This window comes from Platichthys flesus, chromosome 7, assembly GCF_949316205.1.
Source record: "Platichthys flesus chromosome 7, fPlaFle2.1, whole genome shotgun sequence".
Lineage (NCBI taxonomy): Eukaryota > Metazoa > Chordata > Actinopteri > Pleuronectiformes > Pleuronectidae > Platichthys > Platichthys flesus.
The window spans coordinates 19132633-19155293 of NC_084951.1; the positions used below are offsets into that span (position 1 = coordinate 19132633).

The window sequence follows — 22661 nt, forward strand, 5'->3', positions numbered from 1 at the left end:
GTGAGTTCATCAGTTGTGAGATCATAATGAATCAGCCCTGCTGTGTGAGTGGAGCTGGTGCCTTCCTCCTTATCATCACGCGAAGCAAACCCACGCCCTCCAGGCCCACGAGCGGATTAGTGATGAGAGCCTCTGATAGGAGAAGCCCCCCCCCCCCCCCCCAACAGACCTTTTAATAATTAGCCTGGTGGTGACCGCAGCGCGCAACACATGTTCCCTCTAATCACAAACTTGTACAGGGAACATGCACCATGGACCACCCAGGCGTCACCCACCGCGTAAAGCGCACCGCACGGCATTCGATGCGTGCGTGTGTGTGTGCGTTAAGTTGCGGATGTGTGTTTGTGTGTGTGTGTGTGTGTGTGTGTGTGTGTGTGTGTGTGTGCGGGGCGGAGGCGGGAGGTGAGAACAAAAATCGACATCGCAACTTTCACACGTCTCTGACCAACCGGCGGTGACGTTGATGATCGATCAGAGAGGTGAGGGGTCGATGCCCAGGCGACGAGCGGGGGACTCGTCCAACGGAAACACACATGTCACCAAAAGTGGAAGCAGGATGTCAGGGGGACAGATCGGGTTGTACTCACCGGTCCACCCACCCCCCCGCCGGTGCGTCACAGGAGCATCCCGGTGTCTCGGTGCCAGCTCTTCGGATGAGTTCTCCCGGGACAGCGCGCCCTGGTCCTCACTGTCATTCTTTGGAGAAGAGCTCCAGCCTCCTCTCATCCGCCCCTTACTCTTCTTCCTTGGCCATCACATGCAAAATACTAGATTAGAAAAAAAAAAATCAGCTGCACGCCAGACGGAGTTGGGCTTGAGTTGTGGTTTCCTGGGGGGGGCTTCGGTGGATCGCCTCTCGGAATGTGGAGCAGAAGTGACAGCAGCAGATTCCTATTTGAGGGGATGCTGACGCGCAACCGGAGGGGCTCGCCTCCTGCCTCCCTCATCTGGCTCCATCAGCTCCCTCCGCCAGGCAGCACCATGTGACTCACACCACCGTCAAGGCACGTGGAGTGACGAGTCCTGTTTCCTGTGCAGCCTTTCAGAATAACACGCGTCTTAACAAACGAATGATACCATTGTCTCTATGTTTGGTGAAGTATTTCTTAGGTAGAAATACTGAATAATTAATATTGACACACTTTTCCATTATGTAACAAACAGTTTCGTAATTTTGTAAATATTGTAATTAAGTGAATGCGTTCAGTTACTGAGTTAGTTCCTCTGATATCCTCCTCTGGATCCCAGCAGACATTTAGGTTAAAAACATGGCGGAGATGACCATGTTTCAAGTTTGATTTGAATGTCTGGGCGGAACGACACTTGGATGACACCACAGGAGCAGTATGGAGACTTTTTTTATGTTGTTCTTTATGTTTGAAGAAGTGGTCACCAGTTACTTCAACTGTATTGGATTTGGCTGCAGCGCTGTTTACCCCTGAATCTCCAAAAGTGTTTTGTGGACTCAAACACTTCACCCAACCCTCCTAAAGAGTAGATAATGAGTGCATTTTCTGTTTTTGGGTGAACTATCCCTTTAACAAATGAACAACACCATTGCCTTTATATGTTTGGTCAAGTCTGGGGAAATAAAATAAGGGAACAACTTGAATGACACTCAATGGAGCACATTCCTCCACCAAGGCCAAACCGTTCCCTTGTGAAACCCTTATGAGGTAAAGACTATAATCACATACATTTGTACATATTTGATCACATAATTATAGCAAGTATCATAAAGACTTTCAATGCAATCAGCTGTTTTTCACTTTATAGGCTAGGGTCAAGACAACCGTTTGCTGACATCACCACCACCGATACAGCATGAAATAGAGAGAGGAAATACGGGTCTAGTTTCTACAACAAATACCAGAGAGACGCACTTCAGTCGTAACAGTTTAGGGTTGAGCTAAATACTATTCCCACCAGCCATGCTCCAAGCTCATTTCAGTGTCTATGTTTATCCCCTTTAAAAATAGAACTTAAAAACAAAAACGAATTAATCTAGGTTAACCTCTTTTATTAACTATTTATGAGATGAGGGATATTTTAAGACATATTTGGCCTCATATATATTCAGCCTACAATGAGCTCCTGAAACCCAAAGGCCTACTTGACTAAGCCCTGTTCAGGCACACACGCTTAATTAAAAAGGATTTCAATAAATAAATAAACAACTTAGTAAATGAGTGACACGTATGAGTCTCTCTCAGCTCGTTGTCTGTTTTAGATGAAGCCTCATCGCTGATTGTTCTGTCAGCACTGATCTTGTATGACTCTGTAATCTCACAAAACACAGAATCACTGTCAAACTGTTTGTAGCCCAACCAGAGTGCTTTTATTTTGAGGGACATCTACCTGATTTCCGGCCGTTTCCCGGCTTGTGTCTAGCTTGACACAGCTGTGAAGGCGTCCATTCAATTAAACACCCTTTCACAGAGGAGCGCCTCTAGGTGGCGAGAGTTAGGATAACCGCAATTGCTGAAAAATGATTATGTGGACCAGTACATCTTCACCAAAGCATAATCCCAAATTAAATAATCGACATGCTCCTCGTGATAGTCTCTGTATTTATTCTTCATCGAGTTTGGAGCTCTCTTCATGGCACAGAAAAGATGATGGAGAATAGAAAAAAGAAAAAAAATGAGACTCTGCCTCCGAGGGCTCATGCGTGATCTTAATCTTTTATGAGCCTGGATCTAAATAAAGAAAGCCTTCATATGCTGGTCGCACAGCAGTGGAAGATGTCATTTGCAGCTCTGTGTTTGTGTTGATAAATGTACGGCAGAGATGAAGGGAGCAGCTCGTTCTGCTGATGATATTGTGTTTGGTGAGGATGTGTTATTGGCCTCAGTGTGTGTGTGTGTAAAAGAAAACATCCTGTACAACAACAGTTCAGCAGGTGACACAGCAAACTGCTGCTGCCCCATTTGGGGGAGATCCAGTCATTCAGGCTGATGTGGGGATAAGAGAGGATGAAATGTGTTTTGCTCTCAGGTCTCCTCCGGCCTCAGACATGATGACCTGGCTGTTATTACTGAAAACAGGACGAGGAATTTCCTCTGTTGTGTTTGGCGCCAACGTTTGTGAGAAGGGAAACTGAGCAAGAAGGATAAAAGAAAGAAAGAGTGGCGAAGTAGAAGCGACAGCCCCGGGCGCTCTGAAAGGGAGAAAAGCCTCGTCCTTTTGAGGGCTCTCTTTCTATTGTTGTCCTCGACGAGCCAGACTCCTGGGTCTCCTCCACAATGCAGGTCCCCTCCGAGCAGCACACTGCTGGCTCTCCTGTCACTTCATGTTAGTGTCTCCGAGAAGAACAGCAACCCCCGAGGGTCTGGACACACTTGCCATGAAGGAAGAAGACTTCTGGACACACACACACACACACACTGAGTGAGTCGATATGGGGGCGTTTGGGCAAAATGGGAACGCAAAGGAGAACCTCCATCAGGGCTTCTAATAGAACTATAACAGTGACCTTATTTCTGCCTCAGCTCCACTTTCCCAGCACCGCTCCCTCTCCCACCCATCACCCCAGATATGCACACACCGACATTTTTATGGCACACATTCAAAAAACATGTCCTCATACGAGATGGGTTTGTGAATGAGTGAGCTTTGTGTGCTCAGGAAGTGCAGGTCAGTGACTAATGTATTCTACTAGCAGCTCTTACACTGGCTGGCTTCATGTGTAAGATGTGACAGCTGTTAGAAACCAACTGGGTAATTCAACACACACTCACACACTCACACACTCACACTTCATATACTCACTCAAGCTTTTACATCACATGATTGAGGCAAATAGATTCTCGTGGATTTGTTGTTGAATGTGTTTGACGGAACAAACAGAATCAATGGATTTTGCATGAAATCCTAAATTCGATTTTTCTGGAGCTTTCAACTCTATCACACAGTTTTCATCAGTGTTGAATTGTAGCAGTTATGATTTTATTAGTTGCATTGTTTCCTCTTGAGCCAACTGCATCAGTTAATGAAGACAGACCCAATAGCCTGTACAAGCTTGTGAGTGGATCTTGAGTCAAATTTGATTTGCCCCTAGAAGAACATAACTTATGTATGAGACTGGCATAAAAATGGCTAAAGTGTATTAGTTTTGCATCAGATAATTTAAAAGTCTTCATAAGGTAAATGGGCTTCAGGCCTGTGTGTACTTCATCATGGTGTAACCCTACGTTAAATTACATAACACAAGAGGTATGTGCCTTACATTAATAAATGTATAAAAGTGACACAAACTATCATCCTTAACTGACTTCACTATAGACTGGTGCAAGTCTCCAGGGCTCCTGCAGTGATGCTGAGGCTTCTAAGTGATCACCATGCTAATTTTATTTTTTATTTCATGATGAAAGAAATGCTTTTTTACCTTTCAAATGAAAAAAAAAAGCTTGTTTCCATTAATAGCCTGAGGTTATTTTTGGCGAGGAAGGAGGAGCTCCTCCTGGGTCCCAGCTGGACGCAGGTGGGCATGGTGGCATGGGACAGGGGGGAGAGGAGAGAAGGGGAGAGAAGAGAAGAGAAGAGAAGAGAAGAGAAGAGAAGAGAAGAGAACAGAACAGAACAGAACAGAACAGAACAGAACAGAACAGAACAGAACAGAACTGAACAGAACAGAGGAGGGAAGAAGGGTGAACAGGTTTCTTAAAATGGCATAGCAGAGGAGCTTGTGTGACAAAATGAGATGTGAAGTGTTCCCTCAGTTAGGCCGCAGATGCGTAAAACATTTATCAAGCTGCTGAGGAGAGAGGTTGGCCCCTCCACATACACTCTGAGAGAGGAGGAGGAGGAGGAGGAGGAGGGTGACTGTGAGAGCAGCTTTTAAGATCTTTTCTATTATATATCACACCAAGCAGCGGCTACCCAGAAGGCTTGTGCAGAGGAAGAGGGGCAGAGAGAGAGTGGAAGTTGTGTGTAAATAAACTTCAAACATAAATCATAAACATATTATTTCAACTATCCCCCCCCCCCCACACACACACACATCAACATGTGTTTTATCAGAAGATAATAGCCCTAACCCTAACCCTGTTTCAGAGAAGGAACTTAACCAAGTGTAATAATATTCCACTTGTAGTAATATTTGTATGTACAATATAAGTCAGTACTCGTCTGTGTAAAGACCTAACCTTTCATTATATTTATTGCTTGTGTTTTTATATGCCTTTATATTTAAATATTAGAAGACTAATGTCTCTATGTTACACTGGAAGGTAAAGTAAAGGCATTGAATTGAATTAATTGAATCGAACTATGTGAATCTGACTGTTAAAGCTTTAGAGGAAGAACGCCAAACATGACAGTGAAATTAAAAAACAAACCATATAACTGATGCTTTGGCTTCCATTTTGAATAATGACCCTGTGGACTGAAATATGAAGAGCTTTTTTGGGAGCTTGTCAGTATGTGCCTCACATGGCCACAAGATGGCGCCAGTTGCTTATGAGTGGCAGCTAATTTAACTCCTCAACACAGTTACATGAAAACCACTCAATTTCAAAATGGGACATAATATGAATATACACCATTATGGATCGATAACATTTTAAAATACCAACGCGCAGCTGCTCGCCGTCAGCTTCACTGCTGTTATCTATTTGGTGCAGAAGTTCTGATTGGCTGATTAGAGTAATTGGTCACCATGACAATAAATTGACCGTCTCTGTTTAAACAGTTCGGAATCAAGTGGCACTTTCTGCTCCGCCTCACCACCACAGACACCACAGACAGCTTCCAGGAACCAGTTGACGCCCTCCAGTCAGATCAGCCCCTTCCCAGCCCGGACCACCACCGCCACCACCACAGTCTACTCCCACCCCCCTCCTACTATTCCACACACCAGCCCTCCACCCAGCCAGTCACCTCGTGTGCGACCGGCCGGCAGCAGCAGCAGGCACCTCACAAACAAGAGCCAGGACCTCAGCGGCACAGAGATCCTTCCCTACCCGGGGTTTGTTGCTTGGATCTGGGCAAAGAGAAGAGAGGAGGACCAGGGTGAGGAGAATGGGACACCGGTGCCTGGAGTCCGCTCGGCGCATTTGAGAGCTCGTCCGACCCGCTTCCAGGTTCCTTGTCTCCCGGCTCCGAGTCACGTTTTCCCCGCTGACACAACACAATGGGCTGCTGCAGCGGGCGATGCACCCTCATCTTTATCTGCACTTTACAGTTGGTGAGTTGACTCAAGTTCTATCGATGAGAAAAGAAACATTAATGTTGCCATGCTATTCATTTAAAAAAAGGCATGTGGATGTTGATTGGGCACCAGAATCTGTGTCACGTTCTCCTGGAGTGATGAAAACTCACGTGTGGCAGAAACACCCATTAGTTCCACAACTAACAGACGCTCACGTCCATGTTTTCCCTATTTCCCAGCACATTTCATTCACTCTGACGTTTGCTGATTTCGTGTTTGAGCTGAAATCACAACAAGTTGTTCCGTGACAGCAAATGTTGTTTTATTTCTCTGTCTGATCCGCGAGGAACTAAGTTGTTGTGACAGAAAACATATGGTGAGTCGAAGTCAGCTCAGCGCTCACACAGCTGCGAGTTAGTGCCTCCACCACAGTGATGGACAGTTTGGGGCTGAGTATGCTGTGTGATGATGGGGCTTCAGCAGATCTATGGATTTTCTCTCGTGGATTACCTATGTATGTATGCTGAGATCCAGAGGAATCACCTGGAGACAGCATCAAATGGTTCTGACTGAGGCATAGGTTCAAAGCCAGTGCCTGCAGTCTAGATTAATATCCAGATTCATGTTGGGAAGTGTTTTATTCTAAGACATCCGGCTCCGATCTTAACATTTTAAGGTTTAATCAGAATAAAAACTGTGGCTGCAGTGACTTTTACCTCGTTGGAGCGTTTCAATTTCCGATCAGTGAAGTGTGGACTGTGACATTTGCACTGATGGTAACCGTGCAGCCTCACATGATGCTTCCCTTCGGCTCACGGGCCGGCTTTGCCTTTGTCACCATCCCGGAGTGGAGTTCACTTGACAGAGTGTGACGATGTTATTTATGACGGTATTAAAACTGAGCCTGCTCGCACCATAAGCCCCCGAGTAAATGCCACTTTTAACAGCTAAGGGAGCAGTAAAAACCTCCACCCCCCTTCAGACGAAGAGTCAAATGGTGAAGTTTTGATGTATTGTTACATGCATGAGAAAATCCAAAAACAAAGACAAACTGAAAAAGGAAAAACCTTGTGATGGCAGCTGGTATCAGCCCCGAGTGTCTTGAGAAGTCAAAACACCTTTGAATTCATTATGTTGTGTTTACCAGCCAAGCCAGCATTGGTTTGTTGCCGCTGTTACACACAATCTCAAGTTTAATGCTCTTAGAAATATAAGATGCCGTTGATCTAGATTTGAGTCTTTGGCCTGAGGTGAATTTGTTTTTCAGAGGAATGGGATTAGGAAAGTCTCTGTGGCAGTTCTTTCTTCTTTCGGTCATTCCTGTGAGTCTTTGCTGCCTCCGGCCCGAGTTCCCTGCTGCTCCTCCCTCACTTCATCTTCAACATTAATAGAGAGCCGGTGTGTATTGCTGTGCAACACTTGTGCATCTGTCAAGTTTCAGCATCACAGGAGAGGGAACTCGGAGGTCAATATGGGTTAGGACAATGTGGTGTTGCTTCCTGATTGAAATTGACTTGTCTGTAATGACTAAGACACACACACACACACACTAATGGAGGGGTATGAACCCACCTTGAGGGACACACCTGCTTTTCCCTTCCAGACTCTCTTTTTGCCTCATTAGGGAGAAAGAGGGTCGACCATTTGTAAAGAGGCTCATAAAGCTGTCACCGGGCTCCCTAAAAAGTCCCTGAAGACTCCTGGAAACAGCTTTGTTTTCCCCCGGCACTATTTCTGGATGACCTTACACTTCCTGTCTGCGGAAACACACTTACACTCACACACACACACACACACACACACACACACACACACACACCTGCACAATTCTGATGGGTTGAACCTGCAAAGAGGGGTTACATTTAACCCTGCAAGGCCCTCGAAAGGTCATCAGGTTGCAGCCGTTTGTTTATGTGCATGTTTGTGTATACATGTGCGTGTCCACATTAATATACATGTGCGTGAGTCTGTGAGTGTGTGTGTGGAGAAGCACGGCCATGGGGCCCCTCTGCTCTCCCCTGGCTGAAACCTATGCATTGGAAATGAGCCGGCTTATTCCCAGTCCATTACAGGGGCAAAACTGCCATTAACAAAACAAGGTACTCTGCTCCTCAGATGTAAAAATAGCCCCAGTGAACCGCTGCGTGTGCTAATTAGCCCGGCAGAGTGCTTTGATCAAACCTCTTTTGGCATCTCGGCCATCCCCTAATTGAATTGTGTTGCGCTTTCTTCATCAACAGGCCGGGCGGGGGGACTCCTCTCTGTGGGACAGAAGGCAACCGATAATGAGCCGGTATTGATTGAATCGCCTCAGTTGCCTCTTCCCTCTGCGGCCTAACTGTTCCAGACAGTAGAGCTGGATGCTTGTCAGGAAAAAGCCGGTCAGCCCCAGAGAGCGGCGAGCTCTGGCAGGGAGCCCCGTCTGTCTAATGATTTGTTTGTACTCGGGGACACAAGCAAACCCGCTCCCCTCTCAACGAGTGGGTTGTTTGAGGTGTGGACCTCACGCTGACCCCGGGGCGTGGAGGCGTTTCAATCGGTCAGATCTGGGACCCCCGTCCAGACATATTGTGATTGTCATTGAGCGGCCACGAGGAGGGACGGGGTCCTTAATGGAGCGGGTGGTTAGTGCGGCTCCGTGGGCAGCAGGTGATTGATGCACGAGGCCCCTTCGTGGGTCCCGGTGGTTTATCAGGGAAAGGGCAGGCGGTCACAGGCACACTCACATTATCACACTGAACAAGGGTAATGAGCTCAGAGCTGAACATTGACCCGGAAAATGTCTGGCTGTATCTGCACCGGCGGCGCTGGCGGCCGCGACCTCACACCGAGGCACAGACATTGTTTCACGGACCCGTCTCCTCACACGCAGACACACCCACAGACGCAGCTGCACATTCTGCGACTTATAGATTAGTAGGTATAGTGGTGGGTACAGATTATAGCCTTCGGGGTGGAAGTTCAGCTCCGTTGGCCTCTGACGAGATGAGAGAACAGAAGGAAGGAGCTGGAAGAGAGAGAAGTTCAAGGTGTCCGTGCTGTCGCAGCCGGTGACTTGATTTGTGCCCACGTGGGATAAAGGGCTGGCTGTTTGGTGACCCCTGGTACAGACAGAGGAGAGATCTGAACGTTCCACCTCCGTCAGAGGGCGATTATAACAGCCAGACGTACCCCCCCCCCCCCCCCCTCAGCACAGTGTGAGTGACACGTGTAATATCTTGCATCAGCCGGCCCACTTCTCCTCTACTCTTTTGATGACATAGCTAGAGAATATACTAACTTTGTAGCGAATGCTTCAGAGAAGAAGATCGGGTTCAACCAAAGTCTCTCCAAGAAAGTTTTAGCAGATATCAGAGCTCCTCGTCCTGGAGGCACGACGTTATCCCTTGGCAGACATCACGTCATCTCCTACAAGTTCCACAGGATATGGGCTGTTTTTTATTCACAGCACCATTAGTATTTGCTGTATAGAGGCACGAACATTTGAAATATGCATGACATAGAGAGGCTGGATGTCATACCAACATCCTGCCGCTCCAAACCGCAACATACCACGTGTGCATGAACTTGTCTACCTGACCCCTCCAGATAATTTCAGGAGATTATCCGGAGTTCAGAGCATGTCTGACAGCAGCTCTACACCTCGGCGCACACACAAGGTCTTGGCCCACAGCTTTGATATTAATGCATCGTACGGCTGTAATTAAGAGTCATTACCGCCGCTGAGGCAAATTGCATGGTAATAAAACATTGTACGCTGTCAGACATGGGTTTGTAATTTACTGACAAAGTATAATCCTGTCCTGTCTGGCCCGATCTAGAGGTGATGCATCAAAAGCTGGTAACTAACATGAAATCTGCTCTTGGCACGAGCTGGAAGGTTTAAATTTCGCCGGCTACACAGACGCTACAGACGCGTGTTTATTCACAGCTCTTTGTTCAGTGTATGTGTCTGACTTCTTTATCGTGTCTGTGTGAGCGTGGAGTCGGGTACGATTAAACTGGATCTCCCTGTCACCGGTGGAAGCGAGAGGCTGGCCTGAATAGAGTGGATGGTCACAGGTCTTTTATCTCTGTTCCTTTCCGTTTCGTCTTCGCCTCTTTGAGCCCGCTATTAAGTTTTTCACAGAGCCTCTCTGGACTGTGATTCATATCGTTGGGAGCAGAAACACATTTTTCCCCCCACTATTTGCTTTGGCTCGTACAGATGGTGGCAGAGTAAGATAGCGTCCCTATTTGAATTATCCATGCAGAAACAAAGTGTGTGTGTCACACACAGTACGCTGCACGGAGACGGGCTCCCCATGAACAAGGTGTATTCACCAAATCCCAGCAGATGCCAACACTGATGGTGTTGTTGCGTTTCTTACTTGAGAATGAAGATTTAAATGAAGCTGAACCAGGGCTCAGGGCTTTTATTCTCACTGTTAACACACACGTTATACACAGTGATGTGGGCTGGGCTCAAACTACCACATAAACATATCTGATGAAATATAAAGTCAAGAGCAACCAAAACAACAAAAGCAGTGACTTTCTAACCAAGTTTGTTCTTCTCTTGTATAACCAAGTGATATAAACACTCTGTAACTTGGACTTTTTTACTTATATGATACCAACCAATGACGGGGGTCATCATTACTAACACAAGTGAGCCAAGCTAGGTGAGCACCATCACCAATGTCTTGCAATGCCAAACGCATCTCTTCAGCCCTGTGTCAGTATTAGAAGTGGTCTTCCCAGCATTATCATTCTGAAATAGGGGAAAAATCTAAACTCACAATCACAGTTGAGCAACACTCAGGGACTTGTTTTTGTGGAACAGTCTCACGTAGGAACACAGTGGATGAAATGGGTAATTTCCCACAAAGAAAAGACCACAAAAAGGAAAATGTCGACTGTGTGATTTCACAATCCAAATATTTGTCTTCATGCCATTTTCATCGTGTAAGTTGCTTGTTCGGAGGTTGCTCTCATTGTTTCCTGCGGCTGAGAGGATTTTGAAAATGGTTAGAGACCAGCAGCAGATAGAGAACAGAATGCTGTGTGAAACATACGCCCAGAAGCAGGGTTATGCCCACAGTCTCCATCCTCTGAGTCAGACTAACAAAAGTCTACTCTTACTGAGGTAGAGACAAATTATTCACAATTCAAGTCCAAGTAAGGATTTAATGGACAAAAAGCAATGATATTTATGGTGAATTGATATTAGGCCTCTTGTGTCTTAGTTTGGAAGTAACACATATATTACTCCAGGGTCCCAAGGCACTTTGTCCACAGTCTGCACAACAGACCTGTGTAAGCCTGATAAACCTGAAATGGTTCAGCGGCTTAGAGCATGCGAGGACACGATCACTGACAGAAATGATGCTTACTCATCATTAGGATCTGCTTAGATTTGTTCATTACAAGTTGCTGTTCACGCAATTAAAACTACATAACCACTGATATAAGCTATTGCGATAATGGTAGAAATCAGTCAACCACTGACTTGTCGGCAGGACTCGGCTCTTTAGGGCAACTAACAAAATCAGCTACTTTCAAAGAAATTAATATTTTAAGTCTTCTTTTAAAGAAGGGTTTGTGTGTTCGTTTTTTGTTGCAGTTATTTGTTTAAATTTAATTTTACCACTTTGCATATTGGCCAATTCAGTGTGCTAATGTGAAACCAGTTCAGTAAAAAAATTTGATGGAGAAGGAACTAGGGGATTTGAAGGATCAATCTCCTCCTTTGAATACGGTTTCCAAAGTTTGCTTAGTGAACTTCCTTGTGCTCTTTTGTGTCATTGGTCTTTAAATGCTTCATGAGATCACATATTGTTATAATTGGCAACACTAGTCCCCCCCCCCTTAAAAACTGGAGTCTTTAGTTCACTTTGCCAATTTACTCTTTGGAGTATCATGCGTGAAATATTCCCAAATTGCTGACATTTAAGTTTCCTCTATCAAACGCTACACTACCAGAAACCACCAGAATTGATTTCCTGGAAAAGAAAATCTTAGTTTTATCTGTGTGAAAGGAATATACTATAAAGTCAAGGTATTGGATTAGTACGTAGATTTGCGTGTGATTTGCCGATGCCTGACTTGGTATCTTCAGTTGTATTGGATGCATTTCTGATGCTGGTATTTGTATTGGAACATCTCTTCTTGCAGGGATGCTGTGAAAATGGGAGGTGGAGCCCAGAGGGTTCTAACAGTATGTGATCATCGGCTGAAGAGGCTGCGGTAATTCATGTGATTTTCAGGAATGACGGTTTTAACCCTGTCTCCATGTTGTCTTTGATGGATTCTTCTCCATTTTCCTTTGAAGGTCATGCAGGTTGCCACAATTAGGTGTACTGTGTGAGTGTTGTGCTGTCAGATGGACCCCCGCTGTTCCACCCTGATTGTGGTCTCGACCTGGACTGTGTTGATTGCCGTGTTTGAACGGCCCCTTATCCACACACGAGTGGACCCTGCCTGGCCTTCGCTGCAAGAGCCAGCGCCATCAACGGGAAGACGATTGAACAACAGGCTGCAACAACGTGTTGTGTGTGTCTGTGTGTGTGTTGTAGGTCACGAGGCAAGGTGACTCTATAATACATTCCTACTCGAAGCTAAGAGTTTTGGAGTCCCCACCCCTCCACTCCCCAGTGTGTCATCATCTCACCTGAGAGCCCGATGCATCCTGGGTACACAGGGGATGAGAAGCACAGCTTGAATGTGCAATGAGTGTTCACGCTCCGCCCACAGTGTGTCTCCTCTGTGGAAACACAACAAGGCTTTGTGTCATCTCCAAATCCCATTTTCACTTTGGAACGGGGGGAAATCCTCTCCTCCGTTTTCTCCCCCTGCTGGGATCTCAGGTTGGAATGTGTTTGAATTATTGATCACCAACCGATTTATCGGCGAGGCCAGAGCCACTGGAGATTTTTTTTTTTTTTTGGGGGGGGGGGGAGAATGCAAATCGAAAGGTGAAAAGAAATAGACAGAGTAGCGGGGGGGATGGGCGGAGGTTCGACCTCTCACTCCAGGCCAATTATGAGCATGACCCTAGAGACCTGAGATCTCTGTGTTTAGCTTTTCTCTTGCCTCCCTCCCGCCCTCTCTTTCGTCTTCTCTCCATCTCCATCTCCCTCCTTCTGTTGAACCGTTACCACGGAAACCTTTGCAGATGCTATAAGATGAAGCAAATATGAGTTAGCGTGCTGGGGGGTGGGGTGGGGGGTGCTGGTAGATGATCCCGGGGTTGGGCTGCAACAGAACACGGGGCTCAGTGAACATCTCGCTCGCAGGACAACTGTCACTCTAAAGATAGCTCCACTCACATACATAGCCTTTAACCTCACCGCAGGAGCGACCCGCCCAAAATGCAACGCAACAATTAGTCCCATGCAGCCGGGGTTGTGTTTCACTCGAGTCCAGCTCTATGTGGAATCAGTTTATTTTCAAGGTTCTGCTCTTGTTCAGCAGAGATGAGAACAGCCGGGTTTTGTGCTAATTGAGCCGAGGTGACGACCTTGCTGTTGTGTCCTGACCTTCCCCGGAGTTCCCTGTGACCATGTTGGTTCATAATGCTACGCGTGCTCTTAGAAAAATCATCCCCTCTCCCCCCCCCCTCCAGTGGCCCTTTTTACTGCTATTCTCCATTTTTATGTCTTCAATTTAACAGACCATTAATTATGTGGTTATAGCAGAAAACCTTGGGCTGGCAGAATTGAGTGTGTGTGCATGCAGCCATGCTCCGGCCTGTGTGAGTGGGTCTGTGTGTGTGTGTGTGTGTGTGTATGTGTGTGTGTTCTGCATCAATGACACTGCAATATTAAGCCGTAATGGAGATAAAACTAGAACTATTTGCAAGCCCATTTCTCTCTTTCCATTCCAGCGTTTCCAGCACTGTCATTTGTTATAGTGTGGCATCGAATAAATTGCTTTGGGAGCACCACAGCTGGAATGACTATCCTGACAGATCTGTCGAATGACTGCGAAGCATATTCATCTCACTAAAATCCTCCCCACGGCTTTTTGGCGTTTAGTCCTAGTTTTACAAGAGGCTGACGACCTCACGGATGGTGTTGCTCTAATTGCCTCCAACAAGGAGGATAAGTTTTCACCCCTGTCATTGTTTGTTGGTGTTTTATTTAATTTGTATATGGGTCTCAGAAGAAGCAATAGTAATTCCTGGGTTTTTATAAAAAAAACTATTTAGTGAAATTATAGATTAGATTATATGGATTAGATTGTATAGTTTGTGAAACTTTGGTGCAGCCTGATTGAATTTAAGGGGACTACTCGGCCTTGGGATGAACAAAGAATCACTTTCTCCACTGGTGCTCGAAAGATAAAGAGTGATGGTATTATGATGAAAAGAAAATTATTATGAAAAACACAGCTGGAAGGTGTAAACTGCTGACAGCTGTTTCTTGACTGTGTACTCATGAAGAGAATTTCCTATCGCAGCTAAATCTCTTGTTAATTGGGGTGAAACCCAAACAGCTCTTTGTTCTATCTGGGACACGATGGGACAGAAGTGGGGAGAGGATTTAAGCTTCTCCTGTTTTGTGTGGATAGTGATTTTCAGGCATTGAACTTGTAGGTGTTTGACTTTGCATATGACGAATGCAAAATACAATATGGAGATTTAAAATCTCTTGAATCTCATTGTCTCTCCGTAGTTGACATGTTTGTCAGAGTCTTATGTTTATGACTTGTCTCTTTCCTCCTGAGATATATGTATTCTTCTAATATTGCCTCTGTCGCATTTTAGAAACATCTTCAACACGGCCACTGATACATTTTCGTTTTCTTTCTCTATCCTCAAACGGAGTCACTTTGACTTTTACTGGATGCTTTACCAGGAGGCGGGCAGGACATATTCCCAGAAACTGTCTGTAACAACTGACTCAGACATTTGCGTTCTCACATACATTCCCTATGGAATGTTTCAGGGAAATATCCTTGCTTTAATCAGTTCATGTGTGTGTTCCTCAGTATCTCTGTCACTGAATGTTTCTTAATGTTACCTGATATTCTTTAAGTAATTCAGTCTGTTGCATCTCTCGTTTGCTATTTGACACCCATGCAACAAGAAACAAGACAAAACTGCACAAGTGACATTCATCGCTGCTGCTGCTGCTGCTGCATCCATCCTCAAGTAGATGCAGTAAAGACCAAATAGCTTCTAATAATCCAAACATTGCTGCCACCAGATAAACTTTAAAGAAGTGTTTGGCTGAGGGCGAGGGGGAGGAAGAGAGATAAAGGGAAGGAGATGGAGGGAGGGAGCAGAATAAGCGACTTACCGGAGATACCAGCCGTGTGAGGAAGGATGTTTGCTGTCGCAGTGAACAAATTTGGGTCATATCGCAGTGAACCTTGCTTCACAATCAAGTCAGCTGCTTGACTTATGTGCTTAAATCCTCTAAATGCTGCTTGGCCACTTTAATGCAGACGGTTGTTGTCACAGTGAGAATGAAAGCAGACAGCAGACACTGGCAGATGTGGGATAACTGTTAAAAGGTTTTACATCTTCCGTCTGAGGCTTCTCTGCAGAGCTGAAGCTGGAACAGCCGATCAGACGAGAGGTGTCGGGGCTTCACGTCTGTAAACAGAAGTCTTTGGTCTGGTTCCAGGTGTATTGCTGGAGCGGCGGAGCACCCCCGTCTCCAGCTCACACTCATTGGCTGCTGCACCTTCTGGAGAAGCCAATACTGTGTCAGTAAGCGTGCATAGCTGCAAAATGTGAGACAGTTGGGGACATCAGGGAGGAGGGTGATAAGGCAGCTGGCAAAGAACGAGTGGAACGTATGCAGTGGTTTACTAGGAGCAGGAGGTGCCTACACGTGTTTTGTTTAGGGGAATGCATGTTGATGAATATGGACTGTATGCATTTCTCTGTGGACTGAGCATTTTGATAAATAAATAAAAAAAACGGCAAAAAGAAACATGAAAATTGTACTTTCTATAATATGGGACTTTTAAATGTTTTAGCTAAAGAATCCCTGAGGCTATATAAACCAAAGGAAAACAGATAGGTTACTGAAAAGTGAAAATTCACTCATTATCTATTCACCACTATGCCGATGGAGGGTTTGAGTCCACAAAACACTTTAGGAGAACTGTGCTGCAGTCAAATCCAATACAATTTAAGTAAATGGAACCCGTTCTTCAGATGTAATAAAACAACACAAAAAGAAAACAGAAGCCTCCATATTGCCTCTTGTGGTGTCATCCAACTTTCCACAAGCCACGACGTTCAACATATCAACTCGAAACAGCGTCATTTACACTGTGTTCTAAGCCTTTAAGTTCTCTGATATCTTCCTGGGAGGTGCTGTCACGTTCTCACAGACACACCTGAAAACCGCACACACTGGCACACAATGAGCCTCATTGGACTGAACTGATTCAACTCAAATGAATCTTACACAGTTATATATTGGACCAAATATTAGACAAAACTGAAAATGTTTGGACTGCAGGAGATGTTCAGATCATCATCTTAGAGTGAGACACGGTATGAGAGAGAACGTAAGAGTGGAGCCGACCACCGAAGGGACAGAAGTGCTGCAGTTGTCCAGAGGGAGACTCAGTTCAAAGCAATGGCTTATGTTTCTTTCAGTGGGACAGATTTGTTTGTGTGTTCCCAGTAGCAATGAGGGATTAGCATGTTATTAGCACTAAAAGCATCGAGGCTTTCCACAGTCACGTCTCAAAGTAACCAAGAGCCCACAGCACTCTGCGTCTCTTTAGCACCACCGCCCAAAACAAGTGATGAAGTACAGAGGGGAGGCGCTGCTGTGAGTTCCACTGTGCGGACCATATTTCAAACGGCGATGAGGAAAGTGGCTTTACTACAGGCACCCTGCCTTTTAATCCCTGTCTCCGCTGCGGTCGACCGGGCACCACCACGGGCTATCTATCTATCCAACTCTCCACGTACTCACACACACACACACACACACACACACACACACACATATTGAGATTGGCACCATTGGTTACACACGGATCCGGCAGGCTCCAAAAGCCTAATAACTTTACTCAGACGAGAGGTGAAAAATTGGATTGGGTAAAGTTTTTCAGAAGTACTTAGTAGCTGCCTGCTGGGAGTCACGGGGTGAAGACAGGCCAGGGCAACGAGTGGAACATAAAACCACAGCTATTGTCTCTGTAACTGTTTTTACTCTTTATGTACATTTTGAAAGGAGCAACTTTTTGACTAACATCGCTGCGTGTACCTCTCAACACAGATTGCATGGACTCTCAGATTCCTTACAGATGCAAAACGTTGTGGTATAATGTATACGATAACATAAGATAAGACAAAGACAAATGAATGGATTTTGGATGTGGTATCGTTCAGGAAAGAACCAATACAATTCCACTTTGGGCATTACAACCTGATTTACAGGGCTATGCAAGCGCTCACAATTAGAATGAGCACTAGATAATGTCTATGATGATGAATGTGATAACTACATGAGTAACAAAGTGTTGATCAGACGCTGTGTCATGCTTTGTTCTGGCTTGTCTTTTTTCCAGTGACTCCAGACAGGCAGTAAAGTCTTTCTCTCTCTCTCTCTCTGGATAAGGAAATCCTTATGAAACAGAAGTGGTAATTGGGATAGTGCAGACAAATTGCCCGTCTGAATCCTATCGCCCCGTCTGGCTCAGCTCGTTGGCTAATGCCTCGTACGGCTAAATAAAAACAACGCATCAGCGAAGACACTGAGATAAAGCGCAGGAGATAATGTGGGAGCTCTCCGTAATTCACCGCTCGCATCTGCTGGCACTCCTCAGTGTCGTCCTTCTGCTCAACTGTGTGAGTCAGGATGATACGCAAGGGGAGACTGACTCACGCTGCCTGAAGTCATGCAAACTCAGACACACACACACTCACACACACACACACACACCTGCTTTTCGAATCTGCCAATCCGGATGACAAATCCAGTAACGTGTTATCAAAGGACATTTCACAGAGGACACAGAGAGAGAAACCCTGATGTGATTTATAGTATCTGGAGGCGACGGCGGAGAGCTGAGAGAGTCACCAGTCACCCCCCCCCCCCCCCCACACACACACACACACTTTCACACCTAACATCTCACTATGCATGACCAGGCACCTCTGTGTCTACATCCGCAGTACGTTACTTTTAAAACACATCACTTTCGCCTTCGTGCCTGTTTCGAGCCCCCTAATTGGAATCTTTATGAAGCACTGCCTTTGGAAACTCCGGGACATTAAGACATCTTGGGATAAAATGTTGACATAAGAATTACACATACACACTCTCTCTCTCTTCTTGATTGGGTTTTATCAACTGACCACTTATTGATCTGACTTTTATCACGTCTCCCTTTTTATGAAGGAAAACAAAGACCTGATGGCTCCGCTGAAGTGAAGCCAAAGCGTCTCCATCACCACCTGGTGGCTGCACTGTAGCTCATAAATCTGGCCTCCTCCATGTTAGTGGATGGGACCACACTAAATAAGTCAACTGCACCGACTCTGGCTCCAAATGTTAAAGATGGCAGCTCTCGTATCCGTGCTATTTTAGTTTCCTCGCTGGGAGGAAGTAGTGATGTGCCCCTTCTATATATACACTCTATGGTATGAGTACTCAATCTACTGTTCTTACTCAGGTTTTTCATGGTGTTGTCTTTTAGTACATGACCCATTGTTGACCCATTACTATAGTGACCTATTGTTGACCCATTGTTTGAGTGTTTATGACTTTTGAAGCACCAGGAGAGACCTTTAGTCCTTTTACCTACATTTGTCAAATCTGGGAATTCTCTGCTTCTGAGTCACGGCATCTTGATGCTGTTTACTCATCTGGATTTTTAAAACAGTTTTCAAACAAAACCTATTGCTGTGGATGCGTATCACTAAGCTCAGTCTGTGTTTGAAATCCCTGTTAGATGCTGAGGCCATGCTTTTCCGCCACTTATCTTGCGCACACACACACACACACACACACACACATCTTAATTAGCTCCTCTCGGACGATGCGGATCAAACATCGTTTTTCTCTCAGAAACGTTAGCTCTGATCCTCTCGTCACTCTTTTATCTTGCCTCTCTCTTCTTGGTGGTGTGTATAAGATATCCCTATTAAGGGAAGGAGGATTCATGTTGTAAGGCCGTGTCCCCTTGTGTGTTCTTCATTGCTCTGTGGGTTCGCTCATTTGTCCACACCTCAAAGAACTGAGTGAACGTGCAGAAGCTGAGGTCCTCTGACAGACGCGGCAGGTTTTTTTCATGTAGGTCTACGATCTCTGTTAATACTCTGTTATCACGTGGCTGAAGAAGTGAATAATTGGTAGAAACTAAAAACTCTTGAAATAGAGAGAATGATAGAGGACGGGCAGAAGTGGAGGTGCAAGAGGAGGTTGTTGCCTCCCGCTGCCGTTCTCAGCCCCCTAATTGCTAAGTATTTATGGTGGGAGTGGTATGTGTGGGCAACATGCTTCTCCACATGTACACATCCGAAACCAAAATACACGCAGAGAGATTCCGTCAGCGCGTTGGGAGCCACTTGTGCTGGCAGGAGGTCAGCGGGAGGCTTTTACAGGCCGTTATGCAGCCGGAGCACTATTCCTGGAAGAGCGTTGGTATCTTTTTATTAAATTCTACCCCACTCTGCAGTAACCCGCTCCCTATGAATTGTGGGCTAATTGTCCAAGATGGCTTTGTGTGACGTTGTGTGTGCGTGTGTGTGTGTCCAGGGTGGGCAGAGACCTTTCTGTCCTTGATTGATTGTTGTCATCTCTGCGGATTATTGAGTTAGCAGCGAACGTGATAGGCTCACTGCAGCATCCCAGCGGAAAGAAAGCACACACGCACACGCACACAGACACACACACACACACACGCACACACACATACACACGCACACACACGCACACACATCCCTCAAGCCTATACACATCTCTAATTCAACGACTGGTGAAAATCTTTGAGGGAAGGGGCTGAAAGCAGAGGACACACACACACACGCAGAGGATATAGTTTGTGTTTCTGTTGTCTGAAAACATATTAAATTAGAAACATTAAACCTAAATTAAACTCAATTAAAATTTAATTAAAAACATGTAAAATATTGAAATATGTAAAGTTATTTTGCCGTTTAAATGACTGAACTCTTTCAGGCTTTTCATTTTATCGGATTGTAAAAACTGCACCAACTACAAAAGGCCCAGAGGCTGTTTGCATTTATCCAGCCAAATGGAATAAAGGCCGTTTAACAGATTTTGCAGAGCCATCAGATTCCGCCAGGTTTGTCAGAGGACACTCTGAGCTCGCAGGTCCACTATCTGTCTCTATCAGCACAAGAAGATAAACATCCTATCTGTTTTCTGTAAGCGTGTGGAGGGATCCACGGTTTGTCAGACCTTGACTTGACGAGACCTTATATTTGCAGTATAATGGGTTATTTTTAGTTTTCACTTTCATATTTCATTATCTCCATTTGTCTTAAATGTTCCACTGTTTTCAAACCATTTTGCCACAAGATTTAACTGGTTTCTTCACCATAGTTGTGGTTTACTGAGTTATTATCTTCTTTGTGTCCGCTCCAACCAATCCGTCTCCTCCGACCTCTTATCCAGAGCCTGTTTCTGCCTGTAGAGCTGCTGCTCACTGGATGTTTTTCAAACCATAACCTCAGTTAAAATTGTTGAGATTGTTGTCTCTGGAAATATCGGATCAAAAATGCCATATCTAAAATAAAACAAATATTGGTCAGACAGCATTGAAATGCAACAAACGATTTATGTAGGAAACCATTATGAGTTCTATGAAAATGATTTAAAATGTCTGTCTTGGGGACAGACCAGTTCTTGACCAGTTGAGCTGCCGCTGCTATCGAGCTCTCAAACATTGACCCAAGACGACTCGTGATGTTATTCATTCCCTCCAGCCCCTTCTCCGTCCAGGGGACACACAGAGGTTATTAAGAGGGAGAGGGAAGCTCAGTCGCTGTACACATACTCCATTTGTGATTTTCTCTCATCTCTCCGTTTTCATTATATTCTCTCCATCCATCTTCATTTTCTTTTCCTGCCGATGCTAGATGAGTTTTTTTCTGACTGACAGTCGCTGTCTCCTGGACTTTAGTGCGATCATGTTCGGTGCAGGTGGTGGTTCACTCACCACGCCCTCTGTTGCTCCACACCCTGTCTGTGGAGGAACCGCCCTCCACGGGAGAGTGTGTTCATTTTTAATTATCACTCTGGGATTTGATCATCACCCTCCCCTGCCTGTCACAATGTCTCATCGGGTTGCTGGGAACATATCCATTACATTCGGAAGAGGAGCCATAGCTGTGTATCGAGCATTTGGTGTGTGTGTGTGTGTGTTTGTGTGTGTGTGTATGTGTTTGTGTGTGTGCTCATTGGTGCGTTCCTATCATTGCAGCAGAGACCAGATTCCTCCTTCCCTCATCCATCTTCAAGCGCTTGGCTGGAAATGACATGTCGACGCACAACAAAACACATCATTGCTCGCAGGACACACACACAGACACACACACACACACACACAAACACACACTGGGAATAGAATAAAATGGAATTGGACTGGCAAAGGAATTTTAATTAAATGGTTCACACCCGTCCCTGTATTTTGCCCCAAATGGAATGCTAATTGAGTCGATGGAAATAGGGACTCCCAGATGTAGGTTAACGCTCAGTCCAGACAGTTTTAACAACAGTGTTTTACCTGCATCTCATTAAAGATCTCTGTCCACGCTAATGAGCCTGAAAGGCAAATCGCATGACTCTTATATATTCACATACACTGGTCATGCGTGTGCCGTGGTGAATAGGAAGCGGATTGTCCACGAATAAGAAACAGCAATGGTTAAAAGTAAGAACAAGGATTTCTTTACCTGGACTTACAACAAGGTGGAATTGTGCAAGTAGTATGGATGTCAGGTGTAAAGGTAACAAATATAGAATATCAATGAAACCTTAATGGGTCAAATTAATGAGATTTCTCATTTTAAGTAGATGTTATGATTATTAAATAAAAAACTTCATCGTGAATGTGTCAATCTTCTCTCTGTAAAAAATACCTATGTGCAGGAAATATGCAAGATTAGGACGGGTGAGTCTGTAATGAGAAAAAAAAGTGAAATTCCTCTTTTCATTGCACGGGGTTTAACTTTGCTTGTGCACGTGCATGTGTGCAGGTTGTTTGCAAGAAAATATTTTAATAAGCGCCTAAGCTCTCTGCGGTGGTGTTATGAAACAGGGCTCTCACCTCCCGCCATGTTCCCTGAACATTATTATTCCTGGAGGCCACTGGCAGGACGGTTGGAAACAGTGAGCGTCTCCTCTGCTCAGCGGGAGACGAATCCATAAATCTGTCATTGTTTGTTCTCTATAACTTTTTGAAGTCTTCACCTCTGGGCGATGCTGTCTTCAGGGCTGCTCCTGATATTGTCCTCATTGCTGGATTGTTGGGTTGTTGCTGCGACGTTCATTGTATTCAATAAACTATTAACATTGCATGGACA

General features: G+C 45.2%; 2 protein-coding genes across 4 annotated transcripts in view; one reads left to right on the forward strand and one right to left on the reverse strand.

Moving 5' to 3' along the window:
* Nucleotides 1-1027, reverse strand: part of LOC133956884 (uncharacterized) — a 38586-nt gene extending 37559 nt beyond the window's left edge. Inside the window, 1 exon segment of the mRNA XM_062392244.1 lies at nt 588-1027. The gene's annotated coding sequence lies outside the window, so the exon portion shown is untranslated.
* A 4735-nt stretch (nt 1028-5762) lies between these two features.
* Nucleotides 5763-22661, forward strand: part of nkain4 (sodium/potassium transporting ATPase interacting 4) — a 44354-nt gene continuing 27455 nt past the window's right edge. For 2 of the 3 annotated variants that reach the window (XM_062392885.1, XM_062392884.1), the window contains exon 1: nt 5763-6187. In XM_062392885.1, the coding sequence (XP_062248869.1) occupies nt 6134-6187 (54 nt within the window). In that variant the 5' untranslated portion in view covers nt 5763-6133. The remainder of the gene's footprint in view (nt 6188-22661) is intronic. The other variant, XM_062392883.1, reaches the window with a different exon arrangement.